The sequence below is a fragment of the Hirundo rustica genome, chromosome 5 (assembly GCF_015227805.2).
Source record: "Hirundo rustica isolate bHirRus1 chromosome 5, bHirRus1.pri.v3, whole genome shotgun sequence".
NCBI classification, from domain to species: Eukaryota; Metazoa; Chordata; class Aves; order Passeriformes; family Hirundinidae; genus Hirundo; species Hirundo rustica.
The window spans coordinates 59358563-59378778 of NC_053454.1; the positions used below are offsets into that span (position 1 = coordinate 59358563).

A 20216-nucleotide genomic window follows, 5' to 3' on the forward strand; every position below is an offset into this window, starting at 1 on the left:
AAACAGAACACACCAGTGTAGATTAGTAGCAGAATGTTTTCTGAATAATAAAGAAAACTTTTACAATTCTTAGGGAAAAAAAAAGACAAAAGTAAAAAAGAAGGAAATAAAGCAGCACAAAAAGGATAGATGTCTAAACACTTTCCCATCCTTTGGCTATTTAGAAACACATTTTTTACCCAAAAAAAACCCAAGTGCTAACCTACCATTTGTGTAAATCAGCATCAAATCCATCTGTCCAAAGAGAATCAGATATCAAGACTGGTTTTACACACACTTCATAAAACCACAGTAATGGCTATTTTTTTCAATAATTCAAGGTACTGTCAGTTGGTTTTTGTTCTTTCTCTTAGAAAGGCAACAATGCCAATCACTACATCCTTACTGGAAAGTCAGAACTATGCACAGTTCTGCTGCTACACAGAAACAAGACCGATGAGCACCATCTCATGGGCATTTCAGGTAACAGATTTGAAACAGAAGAAAAAAGAACTTAGTGAATTCTCCAGCATATGGATATACTTTCTAAAATAAATACCTTGAAATTGAATGACACACAAGCATAATTTCAAAGTTTCAGATGCTTAGATATAAAAGTGTGGCTCAATTTAAGGATTTTCCTAAAAAAATCATTCACTGCAAATATATCTGACAGGAACATTGACACATTCACACAGGAAGAATTTTAGAAGTATTTAGCCACTAAAAAAAGTAATTATAAGCAGTTAGGTACATGAAATTAATACCACACCCATCCCAAAGAATCCAGTTTCTGGCAGAGGAACTCTAAAGTAAGTTCTTAAAAAATAAGATAAGAGCAGTACCAACAGAACTCTTACTTCCCTTGTATGCATGTACGTAATTTTAAAAATAACTTCAAAAGCATGATTACACATTTGGATGTTTTCTTTTCAGCTGCAGAATAATTAATGAGCTTCTAAGAGATTGCTTACATCCATTCCAGCAGATCCTAGAATGACTAAAACATGACTCCTTAAAAACCGTCTTGAGGGCCACACTGCTTGGGAGTACTTGACATTCAACAATACAGCTCCTCTGCAGCCTGAAATTTTACCCAGCAACAGCAATACCTCAGAGAGAACAACCCCTTTCACTTGTCTACTAGTTCAGGTTACAAAGACACTCCTCATGACATTTTTACCTTTCTTCAGTTAATACCAAATAAATTTATAGACAACTAACTTCGCTAAGCACATTTCGGATAAAATTTTGCTCACTATGGTTCCCGTAAGCTTTATTGGCAAAATATCTTGTAACAGTCGCTGTTAAACTAGTTTTACTCCTTTGGGTGCTAGATTTTACCAACCCTGCACAACAAATGAAACTTTGTTTACTGTCTTTATTTACTGGATACCAGCTAACAAACAAACCAAGGAGCAAACCAAAACAAAATATTAATCACAGCACTTTAAGCACCACTGCAGAAATTAGAGAGAATGCAGACTCTGCCAGCACAGGCAAAGCTGCTCCAGGCTAGGCACTCCACTAAAAAATCCAGACTTAATTCTAGAACAGCATCATGTTTTGAAAGACATGAAGAATTGTTGTGTCCCCCCTGCCCTGAACACACTCAAGTTCTGGGAAAGGTGTTCATTAGAACAGCGCAGCTGGCACCTGGAAGAGGAGGCCACAGTTCTGCAGCCATTGTGCCACCTGCCTGCACCACCTTTGCAATCATTCCACCACAGCTGAGGGTCAGGCCACATCTACTGTTTCAGATGCAGATCAGGATGAGTCTGAGTAAACCTTCAGAGCAAGCCCAACAGTGTTTCCTTGGCTTCCTTCCAAAACTCACTCAGTCCAGTGACCCCTCTGCACAGCCTCCCCAGAACAGAGGCTCAGCCAGCTCCCCTCTCACATGTATCAGCAAATTTGCCAGTCCAGATGCTCCCCAGGCAATGAGGAGGATAATACGTTCTAAATGCCTGTTACTCAATTTGCCATGTCACAACATGATTCTCCATCAAACTACCAGGATCTAAACAGATGCCTTTTCCCAAGCTCATTTTTATCAGGACAAGTGTATCAATTCTCAATCAAGCTGAAGTAATTCTCCTAGTTAAGTTGGGAAGCAGCAAGCCACCTGTAGAAATTCACCACAGAAGAAACTACATTTGGTCAGCAACCCTGCCAGCTAACAAGGGTTTCCAGCTCCATCCCATGAATCCCATCTCACATCAAAAAAATTAACATTAGGGCAAGACACGTTTTGTATGAAGCAGAACGTAATTATCACAGCCCAGACGCTTCAACATCTTTCTGTTCCTGACTCAGGCAGGTCTGTACCAACTCAAATGTCATCTTACTCAGGCTTCCAGATTTCTCTAATAAAGATGAGAGACTTCTACAGGGCCAAACACACAAAGTTGCACCCAATGTATCAAGCCAATTTCATCATCTTTGGATGGGCTTTCATTAGAGCACTGAAATTTGTTCCCTTTACAATCGAAAAGTTTATGCATCATGTATTGTAATAAAAACAAAACCCAGCCTTTTTTAATTAGTCTACAATACTTATCAGCATTCCATAAGATTCCATAAAACTCATTTTAGTACAGTGGTTCCAACATCTTCAAACCTCTAGCAGAACACCTCATATAAGAAACACTTGGCCGTTTTTAAGGTTTTGCACTGTTAAACTCACTGCCATTCAAACCTAACTGACTGCAGGCTTATTGGCAATTGTTCTAAGCTGTCCCCTAATCCACTTTGCCAAGATTTATTATTACACTTAGTCTGCTGACTAACTGCATAAAATATTAGTTGGCCTTATGGTTGATGTTATGCAGGAGGTCACATTAACACATTGATCCCTGGGTCTTATAATCTATACTTGACACTCTTTCAAGGGATGCTTTTATTGGCAACTGTAAACTTTTAAGTGCTATTCCAAGATAAGCTTTTCAGTTGCTGAGTCTTAGGAGGAATGTTGCTTTTCTCTCAAACATTGGTAGCCTTTTTAACACTTGCACTTCCACTGTTACGAAACAACAGTCCCTGCCTTCTACATTTTTATTTCTGCCAGCACAATTATGGCACAGAGTACTACACTTCTAAAGTTGGACCACTCAGCTTCAATGGAATTCTAGTAACTGGTTTTGTTAGACAATATTATAGTTCTCTTATACTACTTATACTACTATTTATACTACTCTTATTTGTTGTGTACTACAACAAATTTTAAAAAATCTATAAGCACATCTATAGATGCCACACATGTACAACACTATAGAGAGTAAGACAGCATTGTATGCAGGTGAACTTAAATAAAAGCTACAAAAAGTCTGCAAAACATTATCTTTTATCTTAAAATCAAAGAGTCTGAAAATAAACACTTTTCAGGTGTAAATTGCTATGTCTCAATGCACTAAGTACATTGCAAATAGCTTTATACACTTCCCTGCAAACCTAACTCAGGCTGGTCTCCAAATGTAAACATCCCCATTGTGTTATCCAGATCGAGTTAATATAAAAACCCAAAGTAAACCTCCTACTGGCATGACAGGTGAGCACACAATCTGTATTACAGAACACTTCACTTTCTGTTACCGAAGACTGAAGCAAGAAATACAAATAACAGGTTTTGGCACGGCCACCACGTAATTTCAGCTCTATCAGTTGCTGAATTACAAAGAGAAAGAAAGGAAAACTGCCTCTATTTACGCAAACACTCGCAGTAGGGGCAATGAGGTCTTGGAAATCCAACTAAACTTATAAACCCTAAGTTTTCTGTAATACCCTTAAGATGTCTGCACAGTTATGGGATTTTCCACCCAGCAAAGTCTCAGTTTTCCTTCTGAGATTTATGATATATCTTTTTCCTATTTAGTATTTACTTAAGACTGAATTATGCAGCATAAGTGAAGCAGATTAACATTTTATCCCCATTAATCCCTCTTCAAGGGAATAAGTCTATGCAAGCACATGGGTGCCTCAAGTATGACTACTCAGCCATACAGTTGTAGCATTCTTATTTTATAGAATGACATCACTACTGAAGTATATTTATCCTGTGAAGTTGTAGCATTACACACTTTCAGAAAATGATGTTTGTTTGGGTTTTTTATACATGTAAAGTGAAACACTGAAAAAAAATTATTCAATTACCAACACTGGGGAAAATACGGAGGCAATGGATGGAAGGTGAAAGGAAAAATACTTTTTTTTTTCATGTAAAAGTTAAGAAAGGGATGGGGTCGTTCAGTTTTTATTTATTGCTGGACACTTTCTGCAAAACATTCAGCACAGAATACAATTCTTCAGAAACCATTCTTATTTCCAAATGAACCCAAATCTTATTTCATCCTTGCTGCCATTCACCTGCCTTCTTTTATGTGCAATGCTGTCTTTGGCAAAATTTTTACCTAAGAACAGCTGGTCAAGGACAGATCTGGAATACAAAAGGTTGCTGTGATACAAATATTATTCAGAAGTTGAAGAGTACTTCAATACAAAAATTTCAACTCTGTTCCTTCCTCTCATGCAAATTTCGAGACAAAAGACAGGAAAGGGACATGTGAAACACATTTATAGTCAGCCCAACCAAATACTAATGAAACGCTTAAGCAAATGTTCACAAAGAAAAGTAAAAGTTACAGAAGAAGAAATTCAAGCTACACTTCTCTGCCACCTTATCAAAGTATAAAGCTAGTGTCAATCATGCTCTGACAAAATACTGCCAGCTACAGTTTGTAACCTTTGTACAAAGCAATTTACAGACAAGCCAGAAAAGTGAACAGCTTTCAGCATCTAGAAGAATTCTAACAACTGAGCATTTGACTGCAACACCGACAAAACACATTCAGTAACTATGCTATTTCAGTGATTCTATCAACTCAAAGATCCCTTCTTCAAAAACAAGATAAACAAAGCTTTAACAAGAAACCAACATTACTTAAAATGTAATTGCCACTACAGTCACCGCATAACAGAATGACAAGCATCTTGCTGAATGTCAGTACCCTTCCAAATCAAAAGGTCATATGAAGCAAGGTTCTATTTTTGATTTACACACTTCCCATTAAGACAGAGTGCTGAGCACTGTAGCCACCTCTTTCTTGAGCAGCCCATGCACTGTTTGCAAACATTTGGAGCTAATTTAGGTGCTAAACTCTGGAGAATGCTGCAAATCCTGATGCCACTAAAGTAAAGAACAATCATTACAGTGCTTCTCTCCCTTTCTGTATGTGGGCAGTCCAGACCAAGAGCAGAGGCTGCAGCAAATGCAGGGTTAAAGCACTAACACAGTTCTAGACTGAGCAGAAAATACAGAAAGCAACAGCATTCTCTCTGAGAAAACTTATCAGTGGCAAGCACTACAACACCATCAAAACTCTGCACTGAGGGGACCAACGGGAAAAGGAGAGGGTTATGGAAAATAAAGCTACAGATAAAAAACCTCCTCCATGGTAGACGCTTAAATTCCTAAAATATTACATACCCATTTGCTTGGCAACCATTTTTAATTTAACTGTGTTTATCCTATTATACTACTTTAACTATGTTACACATGGCACTACAGATGGTGCTAAATGACTCCAGGTAATCAGAAGAATGCTCTTGTGAGATAACAACATTTAAGAAGCGATAAAATTAGATTTCTTTTTCTCATTGTGTTCCAGTCCTATTTCTCACTGTGTTTAATGCAAAACTAATTTCAGCTTTATAGCACAGAAACATTTTTGGAACCCAAAAATATGTGAATGAAGTCAGTCATGCAAAAACCAAGACACTGTTAGAATGTCATAAATAACCTGAGAGGTGCATCCATTTAAGGAAGAATTTTAAGGAGTCTGGTAGAGAAGCAGGAGGAAATTTCTCTGTTTATGCCTCCTATTACTCCAAAAATTAGGAATAGCTTTTATTCACAACACATAAATATGCTACATCTATTAAATAATCCAATTTACATATTTCCATATTTAATATGCATTTGGTCCATGAATCACACTACCAGCCTTAATTCTTTCCATCAAATCCACAATTAGATTCTCATAAATTCAAAAGCATCGTCCTAGGGGACGAGGGATCTTAATGTTCTTCGGATTACACTAGTCCAGTTACCAGTTTAAAAAGTTTTCCACGTTGTGCGTATAAAAGCTCTTATTTCTAACCTCAGATGGTTGTTGGCAGTAACCATGATTTTGGCCACCGTTCAGTAATGGCAGTGACAACAGCTGCAGCCAAGGCAAAGCAAGTCAGACACTTCAGATTAGAACACATCTGTCCTTCCTCAGGTTATCATCCTTCACACTTGGCACTTGCTGCACAAAACTAGGCAACTCAAAGATTTGTCCACAATGTATCTGCTTCACGTGATGTACAGGAAGTCCAAACTTCAGCTGCTAACATTTAGCAGCTAACGAAGACATTTCTGACTTCAGATTTGAAAACCTGAACATTTTCACTTCTTCCTCCTTTCAAAGCTGCTTCTTTAGGACGCACACTCGAGGGAATTAGCAAGTAAAACCAAAAAAACAATTCCCAGTGTCACCTTTAGGGCCTAGCAAACAGGACCACCTTTGTATTGTCAACAAGCTTTCTTTGGTAATTATTTTTCAATACAAAGAGCAAATATTACTTCTACCAATACACGTTAATGCAAACAGCAACTATTACTCTTCCTGATATGTGTTATTCTTCACTTCAAAGAAAAACCAAAGAAGCATTTTGCATTCACACAACTACTATTATTTAGGTTTAGTTTCAAGCAAGTACCACACAAGTTCTAGCATGACTCCAGGTTTTCGGACACCCTGCTTTAGGAATTTGTTTGCACAACACAGACTGTCTCTTGCCTTTACAGGAACAAGCCTCTCACTGCACTGTCAGTCACCAAGAACAGCTTTTGTGCTCAGTTCCCCTTGCACAACTAAGTACCACGTAAAGCAATGGTTGGCAGTAAGAGTCTCAACACAAAGATGGAAAAGTCTTCTAATCTCTCACTGCAGTTAACAGAAGGCTGACTTTAGGGACAAAACACAAGAGTTTGTCATTTTCCCAACAGATTAAAAAAAAAAAAAAAAAAAAAAAGAAAGAGTTGTAGGTCCTCAGCCCCAAGTCTACCAGAGGATTTAGGTGTTTATAAATATTCTTCAGTGGCAAACTAAGGACCAAACCAAAACAAAATATAAATCACAGTACTTTAAGCACCCCTGCAGAAATTGTCTGCAATTGTCTGCCCCACTGTTATAGGACAGGTCACAACCACAGCAAGACAAAAATCCCAAACAGCACAGCTTCATCTTCCATTGCCCAAGTTGTAGGGGTACCACCCCTGCTAGAGCTTCAATCTATATAACCTCATTTCAGGTTTTAGGTCATTGCTTTCTGAAGAGTTTCAATCACAATTGTAACAGGCTAAAAACAGCTAAAAAATATCTATGGCAAATTACATGCTTTAAAAAGTGGACTTCCCACCTCCTTTTTTTTTTTTTTAATATTGGGCAACTACAGAAAAAGCACAGCAAAATCTTAACCACAAATTGGCTTTTCAGGAATATTGTTCTTCTGGTCTTCACAAAGTGATTAATAGACACCCACATTGTCTTCGAACACTGAAGTTTAGGTCATTTGACAGTTCCCCAATGTTTAGTTCTCATTTGACAATTTCTCTTGTTACTTTCTTGGTTTTAAACAGCTTTCTAACTTTTTGCCATATCCTCCATCTCAGGAACTGGAAAACAAGTCTCTAAATGGCAATCTACACATAGCAAGTACCCATCAGAGGATGTTTCATGACTTCAGCTAACAGCAGTGGACCTTGCAGTATATCCTGGTATGTATTGACAGATAATTGTATGATCACAGAACCACCCCACCTGTTTAAAACACAAGGAGATTAGCAGAGAAGGAAAAATCAGCCCTTCTTGACAAGGACAGCTTGTTACACCTTCAGAATGAGAACCCAGCTTCAGCCTCCCAGCTGCCCCAATAGTACATTTCTGTGTAGACGAAGTAGAAGAACAATGGGCGCTGCTGAAATTGCAATACTTCATTCCAGTCTGTAAAGGTTGTGTGGCTATTTACTGGAAAAGTCACATTCTCAGTTACAACAAACAGAACAAATGTTTTCCTTTCTTCCTTTTAAATGCAAAAGGAATTCAGACTTCACATAAAAACACAATGCAACAAGCGTAACAAGGCAGCTCTAGAGCCAGGTACTTAGACACAATACTCTGATTATTAAGGACAGTAGCTACTCTTGGCCAAATTATTAACCTTCCTAAACAAAAGCATCTTTGCCTTCAAAATTCGGGATATTAAGACTGAAGTTCAGGCACCTTTTAATACAGAAATCTGCACTGCAATTACTGCAATTGAGAAATCCTTTACTCTGCATCGATCCCATCATTATAATGATCAATACTTGTTTTAAGAATCCATATGTGCATTCAAGCATTCTTTCCAATTTGCACAATAAGGTCACAGGCAAACAAACCCACTTAGAAGTATCCTGGGTGAACAAAACTTCTTAAGAGTTGAGAACAGAATTCTAACTACAACTCTAGCCTCATATATGTGAGCTACAGGAAATATTAAAAGTGACCCCTAGAAGCTGAGAAGTTGAACATCCAACTGGAAAATTACTGTAAGTGAGCATTTATAGCTGTTCTCCTCCTTCTCCACATACCTACTTTAACAGGAAATTGAAGCATCAAGATCACTCAGTGCTACAGAACTCAAATGCACTGCCAACCCACAGAAGAGACACTGTAAGTGTATTTCAAAGCTAAAGAGCCATTCTGCACAGTAGGTGTCACGCACGGTGCAAAATGGTCACTAAGCCCGTGTCTGACCAGCCTCATTGTCAGTAACACGCAGCATTACTACACCAAAATGCACAGAAATATCCTGTTCAGGATCATACTGGAATTCAGCCACCAGAGCAGGAATGAGGAATGAAACACTCATTAAACCTCACATGTCAGCAATAGCTACAGGATAGTGTCACACTACAGAGCAAATGAAAACACAGACACTAAACAATACGTGACAGAGATGGCACAAGTCAAAAGCCACTGAAATAACTCTCCCTCTCCTGCCACCACATGCACGTTAAGCTTAAATTTGTGGCACTCTGGTGTACCTGAAAGTGGCTTTTCCTATAGAGATTAACAAAGAATTGTTAATTCCATTCGACCACTAAATGACAAAAATCACCAAATGGTTTGGGTGGAATGTGGGTGGAAAATGACCTTAAAGATGGGTCCCTTAAGGATATCTGATGTATCCCTTAAGGATATTTCAGTCATGTTACTGACAATGGGTAAAATGGTTTAGGTGGAAAAGGACCTTAAAGATCATCCAGTCCCTCTGCCATGGGCAGGGACACCTTCCACTAGACCAGGCTGCTCAAAGCCCCATCCAACCCGACCTTGAACCCTGCCAGGGGTGGGGCATCCATAGTTTCACTGGGCAGTTGGTTATCCAGTGAGTGGCCCATCCATCAAACCCACGCCTCTCCAGTTTATAGACAAGGATGCTGTGCCAAATGCTTTGCACAAGCCCAGACAGATGACAGCAACTGTTCTTCCCTCATCCACCTGCAGTGCTGCAACCACATCACTGAAGGCAACCAAATTTGTCGGCCCCTTAATCTGCCCTTAGTGACACCTTATTGGCTCTCACCAATCACCTCATTTTCTATGTGCCTTCAAACAATTTCCAGGAACATCTGTTCCATGATCCCGTAAGGCACAGAGGTGAAACCGAACAGCCTGGAATTTCCTGGGTTCTTCCTTTTTCCCCCTCTCTTTTAACACTAGGAGTTATGTTTTCCCTTTTCCAGGCACTGGTAACTTCACCAGTCTGCCAAAACTTTCCTAATAGGCCAGATGGTGACAAGATTCTGATATTTAAATAGTCAGGATTTGAATCCAAAAGCTTCAACTTGAAACAAATAGTTTATAATCAAGTTTTATAACAGCACAATTACACTGATTAAACTAAACTGCTCATGTGTGATGTTATTTTATGAAAATTTCTTTGGGCAGTTGGTTGCTCCTCTAAACTCTTACTCTACCTCTATTCATATGTCTAAAAGAGATCTCAACAACTCCTTGCATGCCTAATTAAAGAATCCCTAGGGACACATCCATCTTTAAAGAACAGCAGCAAAGACATCAAGATTAACTCAACACTCAGGTGAAATTTGAGTATGAGTGACTAGAAAACTTTATTCAAATACCTTAATCACAAGGTCTGACACTTGCTCCTTTCTGTGCCTTCTCCCCACACTCATGAATCTGGCATTTTTTGCTGTTTATGAGCCTGGTCTTTGCAGAAGAGGTGTTACAAGTGCTTCTTTACAAGTCACTCACAGCACCCTCAATCCTGACAAATGGCAACTGGAATCTCCTCCTGCTAAGGAGAGAAATCAGGGCGGCTTTCACTCCCCGAAGAGGCGAGACTTCACCAAACCAGCAAAACTCCCAACGAGCCAGATACATTCTGCTGTAAAAGCTGTACACAGCAAGAGCTCAAGTCTTCAGCACCAGGTCTCAGATGAGTCATGGAATAAACATCTCCCCAAGGCAATTCTCCTGCCAATCAGCTGATCCACAACAACTGCAGCACACGGGGCATTCGAAGATTCCCAGCCTGCTACGGATTCCAGTGTGTGCTCAGGACTCACTTCTGCAGCCAAGGATGAAGGCAGCAGGGGCCAGGTCATGGAAGAGGAGGAGAGGGGGCACAGAAAGGACAAAGCAGTGTCCTGGTATGAGGCTAGGCAGTAGATAATCTAGCGTGGCACAAGATTGGGACCTTACTTTTAAGGACTAAATGGGCAAGGAAACAATGGCAATAACTTCCTCATAAGCATTTACTGATTTATATGAAGATGAGAAACCACTGGTTCAGTTTCTGATCCTGAGAACTCTTTTCACTGCACTTCACCATTCAGTTAGGCACCAGTGATACCCTGTTTAAAACAAGGACATTTGAAGTTTTAAAGCATCATCGCTTCAGAAGGTGACCCTTAGCTATAGAGTGTAAATTAGACAGAGAATCTTTTGCAATCCCAACTGAAATATCCATTCCCAGCATCTCGGGTGTTATCTCATTCTGTAACAGCAGCAATACATTAAACATACAAAGCTCCCCATCTCATGTTCCAAGTTTCAAAACACATTCTAAAAAATGCAATCACAGTTACTCAGTTTTATACTCCATATCAGACACCTAAAAGCCAGGCATTAGGGCACCTAAATTACACACTGGAACCAAATTCTACAATATAAGTAAGCTCCCATTATACAGGGAGAAAAAAAAATCTTGCAAGTTCTTTTCAATCAAGTTCACAACCACAACTAGAAACAAATCACATGCTTAGTTTCAACAAAAACATTAGCAGGAGGCAGATGCTGACTGGACTGATAGTTTCCATTTGTTTATTTAACAGTCATGCACCATTCACAACATTAGTCATTTGGTTCTTATCCTCCCCTCAATGGCATTGTTTTAAGGCTCAGCAGCAATTCTGTATCACTGGCCATATTTTGTAACTTAAGTCTATGATTCCATATAAAAAATATTTTAGGCTTGGATTTTGTGATGGGTTTGGGTTGTTTTTTGGTTTGGGGTTTTTTTTTGGGGGGGGGGGGGGGGCAAGGGTGGCATGGTGGTGATTTTCTTAAGCACTGCTTTATTACAAGGCCCATCTGGACTGCTAACAATCATGCAAAAGACAGTTGTCTTAGGAACACAGTTTTAATGCCAAAGAATGCAAACAGTACAACTTAAAGGCTTCTCTATCAATAGACTACTAAAACTTAAAAGTTGCAGGATCTGAAAAGCCTTTATTCAGCAATTCTACAACCACAGGGTTTACCTGATTCCTCACCTACCCCCACCCAAATCAGTACAATTCCCAACCAAACAGAGTTTGATAAAGGAACCACTTTGTGAGGGGTTTTACCATGCAAACATTCAGCATCTTGGACTCCATAATCCCGTATCTCCCAGTTCACTGCAAGATGCTACTGGCTCTCTTCTTGCTGGTCTTTTATTACAGGAATTGCCCTCCTGCTGCAGTCACCATCTTACTTGCTGCTTCCTGGTGCCTCTTGTCTTTCAGCATTCCCAAGGAGAGAAAAATAAGCTACAGGTCACCCCATGCATTCTTACAGTTACTGTTTTACAGGGCTAGCCCAGGAAAAACCTAGAAGTTTGGAGTATCTAAGTGAGGCAAATAGAATAGGCTCCATTTAGTGAATTTATCTCTAATTTCTGTCTACAACTCAGACAACAACTGGTGACGGCAAAAGGGGAAATGCTGACACACATATAGCACACTTTCATAGAACAGAGGAGTCCTACACAGTTACTCTGGTTTTGATTCTCAACTGCAAAGGAAAGATAACCCAGAAGCTCTTCAAGTCTTGATTTCTTCAGTTGCATCAACAAAGGAGAAGTGGGTTTTGCCTGAACAAGTCCATTCCAGCTTTTCAATCACAAAAAAAAAAAAAAAAAGCTGACTTTTCTGCATTGACACATATGGATGTTTTTTCCTAGATATATGTAGAACATAAAAACATCAACAAAACTATTCATATGCAGGCTGCAGTCAAGAGACTTGCAGCTCAAACTCGTGGAACTTTTACAGGAGGCAACAGAGCACGTCCTATTCCCAGTAGCAATTCTCATTTAAATATCTTCTCAAGGCAGCTATTAACAAGAAAATCATGCCTGGGACATAGCTGCTCCCAGCTCCCCAGTTACTACTAGGGGAATCCAGTGCAACAGAAGGCATTACATTTTTCTTCTCCACAAATTAGTTTCTATTTAGAAACTACTTATGCCTATTTGTGAAGCTCTGGAATCTAAAGCACTGTGGCAATGCAAGCCCTTCACGAATTCTTCCAGGCTCCCAGTACCAGCACAAAGCCTCCAGCGGCTCGGGGAAAGGCGCTGTTGCAACTCCTGCAGGATCATCGTTTGGTGAGTTTGATTACAGCAGTCGTGCAAGGACGCAGCTCGATTGCTATCTGCCCTAAGCGCGGAGCGCTGCACGCTGGAAACTGCGGTCTCCACTGGCCTGGCACAGCATTCACAGAGCAGGGGGCAATAGTATCCTGCTTTACCATAGTCACGGAGCCCTCAGACTCCTGGCAAATGGCCAAAACCCACTGACAAAGCCCGAGGGTTTCCCGGAGTCAAATAAAAGTGGCCAGACTAGCTTTTGGATGGGCAGTAATGTGCTCTAGCCTGATATCAAGTCCAGCAGAAAAATCCAGAGTTAGTTAAAGCAGAAACGTAATCTAAATTAGGACATTAGTAATTAGGTCAAGCTAATACCAAAAACCATTATGCAAAACGTTGTGAAGAGGCTAGCAAGGCCTCTGGAGCCTGGGGAACACACTTGAACAGCAGAAAGTTAGCTTTCTGTAATTAGTGATTATGAACAAAAACTTGCTGCCAGATTGACCCATTTAAAATAAATAGAAGCTCTTTAAAAAGATATGCATAAATTTAATGCACGCAAGACTGAATTTGACAGAATAGATTTTTAAAGAAGACAGAAAAAGACAGAAACACCGAAGGTAGCAAGAAGCTATTTCACATCCCAGTGACTTAACTGCAGAGCTTATTTCATCTGTGCAATGGATTAAAGCTTCTTCCTTAAGGCTCATAAAGAACTTGATGACTGCACAAAGACAGAAGCTATCAGTGCTTTAAGCTGCCAACTTATCTAGCAAAAAATAAAAGGTCAGAGCACCACGTCAAGTGAGACAGCTCAGAATGAGCACAGGTTCACCAAGAGGTGATAAAGCAAATGTACAGATAGTGAATGAAACCACAGACAAAGCTCATTTTTATCTTTCATCAGACTTCAATCCGTAACACATGCCAACAAAAAAATCATGTTTGATGACTTTCAGAAGACTGGCACTTCTCAGCAAACTTCAGCATCTGAATGTACACCTGACTAGCCATCGAGTACTGAACACTGTACCAAACCAACACTACCCCAAAAGAGAATTGAGCAAATACTTTGGTTTTCCTCAGCTTCCAATGTTCAGCCAATACAGCGACTTCAAAAGCCTTCTCTTCGCTCACACTCATCTTCAGAAAGATTACTGGAGGTGTGAACCAAAGCGTGCTGATTCGACGTGCATTTATAACCCTCCATTTTTGTATCACTCAGCAATGTCCAGCCGCTGTGGCAACCTTGCCATGCCATCCACCTGCTCCCCTGATGCTTTTGACTAATTTCATTCTATTCCCTAATCCGCAGATGCTTTTCCTGAGCCAGTCCATATGGCCCCTAGGTTTCTGTGCTCTCTGCACTGCTGGGTCAGGCCCATGGTCCATCCAGCCCAGGACTGTGGCAGAAGCAGCACAAAACCCAGAGACAGCAAAGCAACTGCAACAGAAACCTGACTCCCACTCCTCTGTTACCAGACACCACCTAGAAAAATCTGTCATTGAACTGATGTGCTCCCCTCTAAAGGGGACTTCTAAGCCATGCTATGAATGTATTTTGACCAGGCTTCCTTGTAGAGCAAACTGCTAATTAAAAATTGTCTAACAAATATTGCATTATTAAGACATGATATACGTAAATGCCCAGTTCAGCTTTACTTTTTTGGCTTTATTTTATGTACAGAGTCTATTAATGTCAGTCCAGGGTGCCAACACTGCTGGCAAACACAGAGCATCATCCAGGCTTTCACAGACACTTGAAATCTCAGATTGGACACGAGAAGCTATAAAAGCATGGCAGCTCAGTGGAAGAGCAAGCAAAATTGAACACTTTCCCATGCAGTATTTTAAATTTTGTCCACAATATTCTGTTGTCCTACATCGTAAGTTGCAGTGACAGAAGTGAGTTGATACTAAAGCCAAAGGACAAACCAGCTCCTCTTCAGAGCCTCGACAATTTTCTTCTAAATTGTTGCATGCCTAATTAAAGACTGCATTACCACTTCACTACATTCCACTCCTTTCCCAGCCAACCACAAAATTTCCCTCAGTTCCTGCACATACTACATAGGGTGATATTTCCACTAACTACAAAGTAATGTCCAAGTTGCATCAGCACCTGGAAAAAAAATCAATATGCATCGCTTCAATAAGTGAATACCATGCACGACCTCTAAGACAGCTGACTGTTCAATTTAGTATGATTTAAAAAAAAAAACCACAAACCTACAAGCCTGACCCAGCTAAAGCCACAGACTTACCTTATCATCTATACTGTAAGTGGACAGAAGTGACTGAACTAGGATAACTGTAGCCAGAGGTGTATTTACTGGGAAGCTACTAAGGAAGAGTGCATCTATTAAGAAATACACAATATTCAGTGATATTCCAGGAGCTACTTGGTTACTCTCACTTGTCATCAGCATTGATAACTTTATGGAGAAAATAAAGTCTCTAAAAAACATACAGTAATGTGATGGAAGGAATGCATTGTTACAAAGACATTTATGGTGGGTTTTTACTACTGCAATACATTTAATTCTATCAGCATTAGTTTTGGGGGGTTTCTACAACATGACGCACGCTAAGTAAGTCTGTGACAGGAGACAAAAAAGGGGAAATCAGACCTCATGAAAATCATTATGAGCTACAGTGTTCTGGTTGCATCAGTGTGCCAAAACCATCCAAATTAGAAACCTGATGTATCAGCATGAAAATAATCTGTGAGAATTTTTTTAAGTTAGGTTGATTTCTTGTTTGTGGTTTTAGTAAAGTCTGGCAGAAATGAAAGAGCTGACAAATTAAATTTACAAAGCAATTTTAGCCTCTGCTCCTCAGATCCCATTATTTTTTCTCTGAAGGTGATAAAAACTTGTGTTTCTTTCTCATTTGCACTTTGTCACCCTTGGTGAGGATCTCATAATCCACGAACAGAATCAAAAACAATAGCACATTCTCTTCACCAAGGAGAAATTTGGAAAAAAAAAAAAAGCCTTTGCGACACAGACTGAGGGGAAAAAATTTAACCAAATCAAGTAACAATCTATACCATATTCAATAAAGCAATTAGAAGCACTAAAGCTTTTTAAAACTAAACTGGCTTAGAGTTATTTTAAGTTAGTAACAGATCCCACTGTAAGTAATTTATTTTTCCATTCTATCAACTTCTCCAACCAGGAGGGTTTTTTATTTTAATAAACTAAGCGGGGGGGCAGGGGGAGGCAGGCGGAAATATGAGGTCACGAACAGGAATTCACCTGATTTGTATGCAAAGGAAATTCAAGGAGTTATTGCTGCTCAAAGTCAATTAAAAATAAAATTCACAATGCATAAGGAATATATATTCATAGTTTAGCTTAGTCTGTGTAAAAAAGCAACATAACAGATTAATACTTGAACAAGAACGTGTTTTCAGTGTTTTCCACAAAATAATCAACTTCTTCAAAGTCCCTATTTCCCTCTTCCCTTTCAAGAGGTGCTGAAATACACAAAGACACGTTCAAAGTGGGCTGGGAAACTGTGTTCATTGAGAAAACTGACCTGACCTAAACAAAGCAGATCAACTTGTATATTTCTAGGAGTAGAATTTCCAAAGACAACAAAACGAGACTAGCAGAGTTCTGATGCTGGAAGAGAGCTCACTAAGCACTTTGTTACACCGCTGGACAGAGAGGAGGTCAGAGGTGGCTCTCCAAGATCCAACACTGCTGAAGTGAACAAGTTATTTGCTCAAGCAATCAGAACTACAGAGGCTTAAATTTCTTTAGTAAGCAGCAGATCAATTACCGTGCAGTTTAGATTTTTGACCTCCTGAGTCTTTCACATATAGAACGTGACCTTCTCTTAAAGATGAGAAACATCAAGACAGCTCTGTGGTTTTCTCTTGATAACCTCCATATGCTACAGCAAGTTGGAAGGGCATAACTAAGAGCAACATGTTTTCTCAAGAATTCAAATCAGGGCACCTAACATCCCTGATTATTAAAAAATAATCTCTTCATGTTTGAGGGTGGTTATGCCATAAAGAATAAATATGCTAAGTAAGCCACCTCTCCACCCAGATTTGCACAGCCCTCCTTGCACTCTGGTCTAAAGATGCCTTTAGTGACCAAACAAACCCCAGGTAGCACAGGTGTTCTCTTTCCAAATCATGAGAAGCAGCCTAGCAGATCTCTGCTCTCACCCCTGGTGTGTGCAGCTGTGAGTCATCACACAGAATGAAACCAAACAGGAGGAGATACCTGGGGCTTAACCCCATCAGGAAACAGCAGATCAGGGTGTGACTGTCGTACCCCCACAGCTCAACCTGCACACACCCGAGGAAACACGCTCCCAAAACCATTGGGAAACAAATGACCAGAAAAGCCAGAGCTGAGAGTCACCTTTTCAGATAAAAGTTACAGATTTTCTGTACACCCACACAGAGAAAACCAAGTACACCACTGCTAAGCAGTACTCGGCACACCTTAAATTCTGGTCGGCGTGATTTCACAGGTATTAATTGGCAAAATGGCACAGGTAACAAATGAACAGAGGCAGAACTCTGAGACAGATGAATAAGCATTGCTTTGTAGGGAGACTTCACATCCCAAAAAGCTACATTAAAAAGTCAGCTTCACAGTTATTATCAAAAAATTTTAAAAACCTAGAAAATAATGGCTTTCTGTAACAAAAACCACGAGTTTGATGGCTGGTTTGATTTTTTCATGCGTTTCAGTTTTCATAAAGCCACTTAACCTTGAAGACATCTTCTTCCAAAACACCTGATTTGCCAGCTAGCTTTTGTTTTCCTAGGACTCAGAGAAATCGAGGGGCCTACTGTTCTTGCAATTGCTCCAAAATTTGGGTTTTGTTCTCACATATCCAGGCAAAGTGTCCTTACTACTGAACTGCGGGTTGTGTCATGACACTCATTGGCTGATAAAACAACGTGGGGCACGAGCATGACCTTTAGCCTCCCACATGTAGGCAGGTGTGCTGAAATGGTTGAGGAATCTTCTCAGAGAGGTCAAGGATGCTGTTTCACTTACAGAAAAAGTGAGAACAGTTTCAAAAACTTCCAATGCCAGAAACTCTCCCCTGTATATCTGGGAAGATTCAGAAAAAATACACTCCACAGGCCAAATTCTCCAGACCTCTTAAATCCAAAGTCAAGGGTACTGTAAAACCACTGAAATTTTTGCTCCTCTCTGGTCCAAAATGGAGCAGAACGGGAATCACAGGAATTGAGGAGCTTTTACATTTTTAATTATTCTGCTAAGCCTCTTTCCACTGCTGCCATAAAATACACCTCCAGCACACCACTCAAAAGACCACACTAGAAACAAAGTAAAATTTAACACACTCATGAACAATTCTAAATTATTCACCAGAATTTCCTTCTGAACATCATGTCCATATATGTGAGCACTAGGTTTAGCCTAGGACATTGTCAAGTGGACTCCAAGTAACTTAAATCACTTCCTCATACTTGAAGCATCCACAAAACCTCTGATTTGCACTTTATTTTTATCACTACTGTAGTTCCCCTTTATTGAGACTTTCATCCAAACAATCCAGGGCACAACACTGTTAATGCGAAAATATTCCAAAATAAATATTTATCATGACCCAAGAAGATAACACCGAAAAACATGAAACAGACACTGCACACAAATACTTAGTGACCACTAAAACTTGCATGTAGCAAAGAATACTAGCAATAAAATAACTGAAATGCAAACAGCATAAAAAACCAGTATGACTTCTGCCTCAACTTTCCTTGTTACTGAGCTTTACATTATTAAATGCTCTCACTTCCTGGTTTGTCAGAAACCACATTGTTTTAGAGTCAGAGCTGCTCACTCAAAGGAAGAAGGAGGGACAATAATTGTTTTAGCGATGTCTCAAGACCTCTGGTAATAGCAGAGTATCTTTATAAACTTGAGAGTTTTTCTCCTAATGTTGGATGTCCTGCATCAAAGAAACATTATTAACTAGTCTAATTGCTTTAAATTATGCAACATAAAGTAATTGGCCCAAAAAGTTCAATGGTATATATTCCATTTATAGCTTCAACAAGGGAAAGTTGTACCCTCAATGTTTAGTGAGATCTGTTATGAAATATTAGATACAGCCACACAGCATTAAAAAAAATAGCAGCTGAGTCCCTAATTCATTAATTTAAAAAAGGATACTGAAACCACATTCTACTCTTCCCAAAAAGCAGACTGTGTAAAACATGTTTGAATTAACTGCTCCTTGACACCCTCACCCACTGCACATTGAACATGAAAGTTCTACCTACTTCCAAAGCCAACAGGAAGCAAGAAGGGATGCAAACATCTTCGCAAAACTGCTTTGACTTAAAACAGCGTGTGTGTTTTGATGACAGTTTGAGTTACTAAATTAACATTTAACTTTCTTGTTGAGTACACCTGTTAAATGTTTAAACATAACAATACGCTTCTCAGTTCTAAATAAAACAACAATTTCTCCTAGGAAAACAAAGAATGAGGATGCTTACAGTTGTTTCAAGTTTAAGTATGTATACAAAGAGGCTCATATGCTTTTTTCTGCAACTTTTGTGGTCAGTAAAAAGAACATGGTTGAAATCCAGCATCGTGAAAGTGTAAACATGTAAAAAATTATTAACAGGAAAATAACACCAAAAAACCTGCAGGTTCTTCTGCACGCCCATGCTGTTCTTTCCCCCCACCTCAGGCACTCAACTTACCAGGTTAAACACAGTGTCAACTATGTCTCTGTTGGACACCTCACCAACTTCCACCAGTCCTGTCAGCACAGCGAATTTCATCTTGATGCCTCGGATGGGGACTCCTGGATTCAAAGGCTGCAGCACACTTCCCCCTTCAGCAGCATTTCCTTCTTTTCCCGCTCCTCCTCCATCATCACCTGTTGGCTGAACAACTTGTTTGCCTTCACTCGCCATGGCCAGTTCACCGCAGGCTACGGCTTCCAGCGCCAGCCCCGCACGCTCGCCGCTCCGGGAAAGACCTGGTCTGCCGGGAAGGTGAGCGGCGGCCCTCCGCTTCCTTCCCTCGGGCTCCGGCTCCCGAGGAAAGCGGCGTCCGGCGGGGGAGGGCGGCAGGCGGGCGGGGAGGACGCGCCCTCGGAGTCGCGGCTCTGTCCTCGGCAGGAAGCGTCTGTCAGAGCGCTGCGCTCGGGCAGGTCTTGGCAGCCCTGAAGGACAACCCGAGGTGTGTTTCAGCCCGCAGCCCGCACGTCCCAGTCCCTGCCCGGCGCCCGGCGGGAGCCGCCCCGGCAGC

At 40.2% G+C, this 20216-nt stretch overlaps 1 protein-coding gene across 6 annotated transcripts in view; it reads right to left on the reverse strand.

The window, feature by feature from the left end:
• The window catches only part of LRBA (LPS responsive beige-like anchor protein), a 366633-nt gene that overhangs the window by 346154 nt on the left and 263 nt on the right, over window positions 1–20216 (reverse strand). For all 6 annotated transcript variants that reach the window (XM_040065850.2, XM_040065848.2, XM_040065849.2 and 3 more), the window contains exon 2: window positions 19664–20130. In XM_040065850.2, coding sequence (XP_039921784.1) covers window positions 19664–19879 — 216 coding nt within the window. In that variant the 5' untranslated portion in view covers window positions 19880–20130. The remainder of the gene's footprint in view (window positions 1–19663; window positions 20131–20216) is intronic.